This window comes from Centroberyx gerrardi, chromosome 23, assembly GCF_048128805.1.
Source record: "Centroberyx gerrardi isolate f3 chromosome 23, fCenGer3.hap1.cur.20231027, whole genome shotgun sequence".
Lineage (NCBI taxonomy): Eukaryota > Metazoa > Chordata > Actinopteri > Beryciformes > Berycidae > Centroberyx > Centroberyx gerrardi.
In genome coordinates this window covers 2,230,615-2,240,293 of record NC_136019.1, presented here as the reverse complement: position 1 = coordinate 2,240,293, position 9,679 = coordinate 2,230,615, and the positions used below count along the sequence as shown (strand labels likewise).

At 38.0% G+C, this 9,679-nt stretch overlaps 1 protein-coding gene across 1 annotated transcript; it reads right to left on the bottom strand.

Moving 5' to 3' along the window:
* Positions 1-376: 376 nt before the first annotated feature.
* On the bottom strand, positions 377-3,658 carry LOC139920343 (butyrophilin subfamily 3 member A2-like). Its single transcript, XM_078281795.1, has 4 exons — positions 3,562-3,658; positions 2,128-2,469; positions 1,255-1,542; positions 377-543 (listed from the first exon to the last, which is right to left on the bottom strand). The coding sequence occupies exons 1-4, from the start codon at positions 3,656-3,658 to the stop codon at positions 377-379; spliced, it is 894 nt and encodes a 297-aa protein (XP_078137921.1).
* Between the last annotated feature and the right edge of the window lie 6,021 nt (positions 3,659-9,679).

Genomic DNA, 9,679 nt, shown 5'->3' with positions numbered 1-9,679 from the left:
TAGTGCAGAAAGGATATAAGCAATATACATAAACAATGTAACAATATATATATATATATAAATATAAAAATGATTAAAAAGTGTCTAAATTTCCAAAGTGTCTGAGAGGTTTTATCCGGTGTGATCAATTTGAGTCCGGGGATTGTGATTGTGGTTAGTGCAAGTTCTAGTGCAGGTTATGGGTGATGGGCAGGGTCTTTGGAAGGGGGTGGGGGGGGGGAGGAGCCTGTGGCCGAAGCTGCTCATCATCAGCATCAGCTCGTCGTATAGAGGGTGAGAGGGGTTCTCCAGGATAGAGTTTATCTTTCCTCTCATCCTCTGCCATTACCTCCAGACTGTCCTCCTGTTCTCTGTTATGTCCCATCGATCGCCTCATTTACATGTTGTTGTTGTTGTTGTTGTTCTTCTTCTTCTTCTTCTCAAGTTGTGCATTTTTCTTGTTATCATCCTCTGCCATGAGCTGTTGTCTGCTTCTTTCTCCTTGCTTCAAAATCTTCTCTCCGTCTCTCTGTTCAGTTTCATCCTCATGGTGCATCTTGGTCTCTGTGTGCATATAGAAGCAAGAGACAATGTTTGTGATGTTCAAAACTGCTGTGTTTATACAATGTTGCCATTTTGTAAAAGAAAATGTATAAAATTGAAGAAGACAATGCTGCAGAAGTACAACAGAAATGTGGTGGTGAAGCTAAAAACATTTTTAGATTAAAATGACATAACGGAAGACATCTAGTTGCATTGTAAGTAAGGTACATATGAAATATTTTGTTCAAAAATTAAATGATTTTAAAAAAGTGACACATTTTCTGACAAATTCGCTGATGGTATAAGAATTTTTTTTTCCACACATAATAACCTAACTCTCAATTAAAGCTTTTTAATAATTATAATACTACAGACATGTCTTAATACTGAACAATGAACATGGGGTTAATGTTTTTATTGATGTTTTGTAATGAAACCCTTTATATCACTATAAACATCAAAGAGCTGTGACAGTAACTTGACATTAAGAGAAGAAAAAATTATTTGTGGCTCACTGATTTTGTTTCGTCTCCATTTACACACACGGACAACTACAAAAACACACACGAGGACAACAACCAAGGCAATGCTGATATAAACAGCAGCACAACATGGGGCCATGAAGAAATCATCTGAAATGATAAAACACAGAACAGCATTCATATAAAACTAGACCTCAGCTGTTTAAAGCTAATAAAGTGTCCATATCATGAATTTAGAAAACATTTTTACCTGGAACATGAATGTGTGTCTCCCTGGTCTGGTTGATGTTCTGCTGTTGAACTCTACAGGTGAACCTGTTGGTGTCGGTCTTCTCCACAGTCACTCTGCTGCTGACAGTATAGAGGCCATCAGGACCTCTGACTGTCTCTGTAGGTCCAGCAGAGAGGATGTTTCCCTCACCGTCCAGCCAAAACACCTCAGGCTCTGGGTACCAGCCTTTAGATTCACACCCTAAAACCACTCCACTGCTGGCTTTGTTAAGTCCTGCTAAGCTAATGACAGGAGAGGAGACAGCACCTAATGATGAGTAAGAGGAGAAATTTCAAACAATGGTTTCAGTGGAAATGGAATAATGATACTTGGTACGGCATACAATCATCAAATCAGTAAAGTTGAGAGAACCACCTGATAATGTGTCTACCTGATAATGAACACTTACAGATCTGCTGGTTGTGTTGTGCCTGTATCTACACTTTACCTAATTGTATAAAACTGCAGAACTGTGTTTGTCTAGAACTGTGACGTGGCAGCGGTGCGCTTGGACGCATCTTCCTAATGGCCACTAGGGGACAGATAGGCTAACCATGAGCAAGTGAATGAATTAAGTAAGATTCAAAGATTCAAGATTCTAAAGCTTTATTTGTCACATACTCATCCAAAATATGCAGTGAAATGCAGTGTGGACACCCTCAAGGCTGTACTAAAAAATTAATTTGAAATATAATCTAATCTAAAAAAAAAAAAAAAACAATAATAATAATAATAATAATAATAATAATAATAATAATGAAAGAATATGTGAGTGAGTTACTCTCTGGATCCATGAGGTGCTTTGCATCTAAAAAAAAAAAAAGCATGCACTATGATCATATGCCCACTTACCAACAACAAGCTCAATGATAGATTGTCTGTCCAATGAGGGAATGAAGCATCTGTATTTTCCCTCATCAGAGAGTTTCACTTTGGAGAGTTTCAGTGAAATGTCTCCGTGCTTCAGTTTGTCGATGAACAGTGATGTTCTTCCCTCGTAGGACAGGTGTTTATTGATCAGAATTTCTTGACCGTGATGCCGCACATGGACAAATATGGGGTCCAGGTCAGGTCTCAGCCACTCTATTGTCATGGCAGCAGCATCCGTGGCAGGTTCCAGGTGACATGGCAAGATTATGTCATCACCAACTATTGACACTGTTAGCCGAAGTGGACCAATCACCTGAGGTTGACCTGGGAAGGAATAGGTTTGTTTTTTAATTCCCGCTATGAGAACTGACTGAACTGGTTTGTCGTTATCAGGCTGTGTGTTCACCAAGAAACTGTCATTACAATGCTGGATTCTATTTCTACTTATACTGAATGGAAATGAAAAGCGAAGTGGCTGTCATGGCTACTGCATTTGATGTGCTACTGAAAACATGTTTAAAGTGTGATCTTCTTTTCCTAAAAGTTGAAATATTGCAGACTGGCATGTAAGTCATACAAACGTTTCTCAGAGGCAGAGCTCTGGAGGCAGAAATAATCTCATTGGCTTAGTTAAACCTCAATGGGCGGAGCCAAAGAACCACAGTTTTTCTGGCTGAGTAACATTTGACTGAAACCCAGTGAAAAAAGCAAGAGGTAGGTTAGCTAGTTAGCCTTGCTGACATTCCAAGTTTGTAAATACCATGGTTATGATTGATGTCAGAATGTCACTGTCATTTATATATATTTTTTATATATTTTGCCAGCTAGCTAATTTGCGCTGTGATAAACTGTGGTTCTTTAGCTCTGCCCACTGAGGATTAACTCAACCAGTGAAATTATTTCTGCCTCCAGAGCAGCTGTGCCTCCGAGAAATGTTTGTAAAACTAAAACTCCAATCTGCTGAAATGTTAATGCCTACCAGTTTGTGATATGGCAACTAAATACTTAACACAACAGTGTGTCTTTAACACTGAAAATAGCAAGAAGAAGGAGCCAGCGCTGTAAAGAGAGGTTCTGGTGGGTTCACAATATCAGCATTAGAGTAGGCTTATTCTTTCAATGGCTGGTTGAATAATTAGTTATTTTTCTGCAAATACATTACATAAGATACCCTGTTATGCTGCTCTACAAAGCCCAAAAGCAGTAAAAGCATCGGTAGTGAAACTCATTAAAATGACTTCAAATTTCATCACCTTACCAAAGCATCGCTGGTACAGAAGTGGATAGTTTATCACGTAACAACAATTACAGATCTCATTTTTTTCAGTTAGTCTATATTATATCTAAAGCCTAATCATGACCTTTTACCTTTAAATACACATCAAGGCATTATTGATATTTTTGTGTGTAAGTTACCTCCACAAGACTGTGTTAGAAGGAGAAGGACAACAGTGTGATGGAAAACCAAGCTGAGCTGAGATTTAAGAGACAGTCCATCCTTCAGCTGAAGCATCCTGGAGTTCTGAAAACTGAAATAAACCAGTTGTAAAATGTTGATTTCCAGGAAGAGCATAATATTATGGAAGAAAACATGCTTTTTGAAGTGCTATTTATACAAAACAGTCAACTCTTCAACAACTCAGAAATGAAGTCATTACTGAGCAAATTTAATAAGCTTAAGCCAATATAATTACCTACTCAAAGTAAGGATAGTTAAGAGGTTCAGACATCAAGGTATATGAGAGCAAACTAGCTCTACCACAAAAAAGGAAGCTAATTGAATTTTTACTCCGCACCATTTATTTTCTTAGCATTTAATGCTTAATGTTTTTAAATACTATAATTGCAGATGATTTTACTCTTAAAATGCTTGAAGGTCTTTGTACAATGTAGGCCAACTATCATTTTGTCAGAATAGGGTTGTTGTTGTTTTTTCTGTCTTATTTTGGAATGAAGCTCTTGAATTGGATTTTGAGAAAGTCTGGTAAAATGTAATGTGACGATCCTGTCTGTCCGTCCTGTAGCTGCTTGTTTGTCCATCTCTCTCTCTCTCTCTCTCTCTCTCTCTCTCTCTTAGATTCCTACCTGCTTGCCCTCAGTTAAAAAAAACTTTTAATGTACACTACCAGTCAAAAGTTTGGACACACCTGATTGAATGTACTATGTTTTTCATTATTAAGCCATTTTGATCTAAGGTTTATGCTCAAATGCTTGAAATGTGTTTCTTAGACAAATATAAATAGTGAAGTTGATCCTATATATATGAATTTCTTTCCAAAGCCATTGCCTTTGGCAAAGGGCGGCTACTTTAAAGAATCTAAAATAAAGGATAGTTTTGATTTGTTTAACACATTTTTTTTGGTCACTGCATACCGGTAATTCCATTTGTGCATCCATAATAATAATAATAGTAATAACAATAATAATAATAATAATAATAATAATAATAATTATAATAATAATAAGAAGAAGAAGAAGAGGAAGAAGAAGAAGAATGTTTCCACTACTGTAGGCTTATACATAGGCTATGTATAGGCTACCCTCACAATGATAATGGTGGATTAGAATTAGTTTCACTTTCATTTGTCGCCAATGACTGATAGTTGTGAATTTAAAAATTGTTTCGAAGCTGCCATGCAGGTTTGTTTAAGATTGGATATTAGGCTACACTGATTTATAACCGACCGTTTCTGAGTTACAAAGGAACTCCCCTCTCTTCCATAAATTACTGACGTGTAAATCCACAGCAACCGACAGTTTGGTGTTCAGAAACAAAGGACGTCACGCTCAAACGCTCAAAATAGCACTGGCTGTTTCCAAAAGGTATTTAAGGGCGATCGAATTTTTAAAGTATTAAATTATTACATTTCATATAGCCTACATTTCGCATACAATTTTGAGTGCAATAAACCACTCACTTACACCTATGAAAAAATAGTTGTTACTGAGAGGAAACCTCGAGCTGTGACGATAGACCTGCTTTTATTCATAAAATAGGCGATTATTATTTTATTTTAATTAAAAGTTAGGCTTAGAATAGCTAGAACAGGCAACATTTAATTTTAAAAAGTTTACATAGCCTACCTGCTGCATGTATCAAAGTCACGTCACCTCAGAGGAAAATAAGCAGCATGGCCAAAGTCCTCAAACAAAACAAAAAAAATGTAGGCTCCCTTCACCCTGGTCACCTGGGGGTGTGTTTACTTTGTAATTCCTATCTGCTGCAGCCTAGATTAAACTGCATGTGTATTGGATTTTAGTCTATAATAACAATAAGTGTGCATGTCTATTAGATTTTGGTCTATATCAATGTTGTAAGTGTATATGTCTTATATTTGGGTCTATAAACTACAATGATGTAAGTGTGCATGTCTAATTGATTTTAGCTATATCAACATTGTTACAATTGTGCATGTCTGTTTGCTTATATCATAAATTAACTCTGTTGTGAGGATGCTTTTCAATTTGCCTCTTGTCTATAAAAACAGGATTTGACTGACATGGGTTTTTGAAGGCCACTATTAATAAACATATTTTTGTACTGAAGGTGCCAATAGCAGATATTTTGTGCTGAATAAAAGAATATCAAAACACGTACAAGTATTCAGTGTTTCCCCAACAGTTCATTATTTTCAGGGTGGAAAAGCCTCTGAAACAGCATTTAGACCATCATGGGACACTAAAAACTCTCCACTGAAACCCAGACTAATGAAATTATTTTAGTGTCAGCAGCTCTTTAAGGCAGAGTGACCCACCACACCTATTCAGCGGTACATAAACTCTGGGAGACATGAGGCTTTTAAATTAAGAATAAGAGAATGGAGTCCAAAAAAAATTTGCAAAAGAAATCAAATGTCAAATGTCAGGTTTTCCAGTCTGTTTTTCTGTAGCTGTGGTCAAGCAGGAACCTCCATCATGTCAGAGGTGGACAAACATGACTGATGGCAAATTGATATATCAATCATTAACCCTAATTAACAATATTGTTAACAATGCAGCAACTGATGGCACCTCTTTCCTACTTTCAACGTCTTTGTGAGCCACTTAATAAACAGCTGAACTTGAACTTTGGACACCTCACCAGTTGTAGCCCCTGATACATGAGAGATAACAATATTTTTCTGTCGTCTTGGCAACCCAGGAAAAGGAAACGTTCATGAGATAGGTCGGCTGATTTACTGCAGGGGGCAGAGTAGGACCTTTTATTCATGCTGATAACATCTATCAACTCTTTCTAAGGTGAGTGAGAGAGAGAGAGAGAGAGAGATAGAGAGAGAGGTTGGTAGTGAGAAAAGACTGAGAAAGTAGGGGAGAAAGGAGAGAGAGAGAAGAAAGGAAAACATGGGTGGCAGATGGAGTTTGGCCAGGTTGTCTACAGTATGTGTTGTCTGCATATATTTGTGTAAAAATATCCTAAATAATGTCACCATGGTGAGATATAGACTACTGAACCACCTTAAGCTCCACCGTCACCAAGGCAACCATGGAAAGCTGGATAGCAGGGTTAAAGAGACCGCCCCATAACCAAAAAGTTCAATCCCCCAAACAGCCAAGGGGCCTCATGCAAGAACCATCCACACAAGTTAGATTTTAAAATGTTCTTACATACAAGTTGAGCGCTCTTACTTCAGAGCGCTCAACGCGGTTGCTACCGGTTACACCAGAAATAATCTCCACAGGAAGCGGAGGTTCTCACCTACATTAGATCTCAGCTGTTATTCAGTCTGATGCTCAGACAGTCAGCAGCAAGACAGCATGGAGGTTACAGCTCTCTGCCTCAGACTGTGTGAGTACTGAGTCTCTCTTTCTCGTCATTTCTCTGTTTCACAAATCAGAAAACAATGAAAAAGGAGGCCGCTTGAAGTCGAAAGTAATCAAAGCAATGTGATCAATCAAAACAAGGCTTATCAGCAGTTAGAAGTGCTGGTACTGATAGCAACAAGATAATGTTTAACAGATCCTAGACAAATCTCTTGCTTGATTACTGCATTGAAAGTGTGTTGTTGGGTGTCTTGCTCCATCTCTGTGTCTGATAAAGTAACTACTGCATAGAATTGAAGAAATTCCTGTGTACGAGTGAATACGTCAAATTGATATTAATTGTATTTACATTCACACTTTAGAACTCAGGATATCCACTGTGTTTTTGTCATGTAACCCTCATGAAGACTTTCTGCCACAAAGCGTTGGTTTTTCTGTACCAGTAAAGAGGCTTTTAGAGCATCCATCAGCCTCCAAGAAAATTACAAGCAGCCAGTGTTAATGAGTACAAGGGTCAGAGGTCACAGCACCCAGATAGTAAATCTAACAAATATCCCAGTATTATAAATGACAGAGGTGCAAGGTAAAACAATGAGAGCCAGTTGGAAAAGCCTGAGAGTTTTTTTGTGTATGAGTGTATTGTTCTTTTAGTAAAAAGACTTATATCTACATATAAAAGCATTTATCTGCGATATACTCTTCCTTTGTCTCTCCAGTGATGAATGTATTGATGCTGCTGGTTGCACAAGTTCAAAATGGTTACTATGCTCAGAAAGTTGGTAAGTAGCAAGTTGTTATCAAATACCTAAAGATCCATTTTGAATTATACATTACTTCTCTCCATTCCCAGACCAAAGCCAGGCTGATTCAAACCTTCTAAACCTCTATTCCTGTTTCACAGTCGTTACATACTGTGCTTGAATATCTGGTGTGTCAAGTTTTGAGCCAAGTTTTGCATTTTGTGAAGAGTTCAGTTCTAAAGGGGCCAAGGGTCAAGGAATACTTAGAAATTAGCCAGGTACTCATCTTTTGTGTGCAAACGTTAAAAAAATACTTCATTTTTCTATGGCTAACCTACGTGTTTTGTCATAGGTGCCTTCATCACCAAAGAAGAGTGCCTTGACTTCCTTTTTCCAAACATTTTATATCGATTAATGAAAAAACAACAAAATACTGAAGTTCATTATTCAATATCTATAAAATCTAGAGTATCTATCATTTTGTTAGAGTAGATGTCATGTATTTCAAATCTCTTAATTTAATGTCTCTCTTTCTCTCTGTTTCTCTCTCTCAGATCCTCGTATTGTTCCTGACAGACTTCAGCTCTTTGAATATGAGTCTGTCTCTTTTAAGTGTGAGGGGTCTGATGGCTCGACTGGATGGAGAGTTATGAGGAAGACCAAGGGAGTAATTAGCAGATGTCCCAACCGGGAGATGACAAAAGGGTCCTGCACTATTGAATCTGCCTATACAACAGACAGTGGAGAGTACTGGTGTGAGACTGGAAAGGGAGAGAGAGGAAACACTGTCAACATCACTGTCACTGGTATGTTTATTATAACTTGTTCTACTCCAAAGACACTATATATACATTTTGGGGGGGGGGGAATGTTGAGTCCATCATTCAGTGTCTCTAAAATATAAAGAAGTCAGTCTGGAGAAGAGTTATCATTTTGTCAAGCAAGGAGTTAAATGGCTTATTATCCTTGAAAAAACCACCATGATCTGTTTTAACCTTTTCCAGCAATCGTTTTATAAGGCTAGCTGTCGCATCTTTCAAATGGTGGACATCTCAGTTTGTAAAAAGAAACCTTCAGCTACTTCTCACCTATAAAAAAATAACTGAAAGTCGTAAAATGTATGTTTTGCTTCATACTACTGTACCTAACGCTACATTCTTATGCTTACACTGCACTATAACTTTTATCCCGAATAAATGATTGATAACCTTTTTTATATTATATGTGACAGCAAGATTGTGTATAAAACTCATGTTTAACATAAAATACATTTTTATAAAACACATGTTGTCCAGCTGGGTCTGTGATCCTGGAGAGTCCTGTCCGTCCTGTGATGGAGGGAGATGCTGTGACTCTGCGCTGTCGAACCCAGACGACTCCCTCCAACCTCCCAGCTGGTTTCTATAAAGATGGCTTCCTCATCAGGACCGGCTCTGCAGGAGAGATGACCATCCACAGTGTTTCCAAGTCTGATGAAGGACTCTACAAGTGCAGCATCTCTGGTGTTGGAGAATCACCAGAGAGCCGACTGGCTGTGAGAGGTGAGACAACAGTGTTTCCAAACAAAATTAAGACGATACTTTGCTTTTTGCATGGCGGGTGTTTCATGCAGATGACAGATGATATGGCGTACCATCGTTATGTCAAGCACTATCCTTTGATGCTTGGTAGAAGCATGTATTGTAACTGATGTTAATCCGCTTGCTGTTCCAGTTTGGGTATATAGTGTGAGAAAAGCTGCAACACAATTTTTTGCGCTCAAATGTATTCTGCAATCTCAAAACAGATCAATCCAAATTCTTCTTTGTTGCACTTCTTCAACTTTATCCAAAAAGTCCTTATGGCCACGCCCACAGCAACTGGTTTACGCCCCAAAACGTGCCAACATCATCGAAAAAAACTATTTCAGTCAAACGGGGTTTTGGCATGAACACAGACTGATAATCTATAATAAGTTGCGTGTTGCAGATATCCTATCATTTTGTCTTTAATCTTTCCAGCGCTTCACAAAGAGACTCATCCTTCCCCCCATC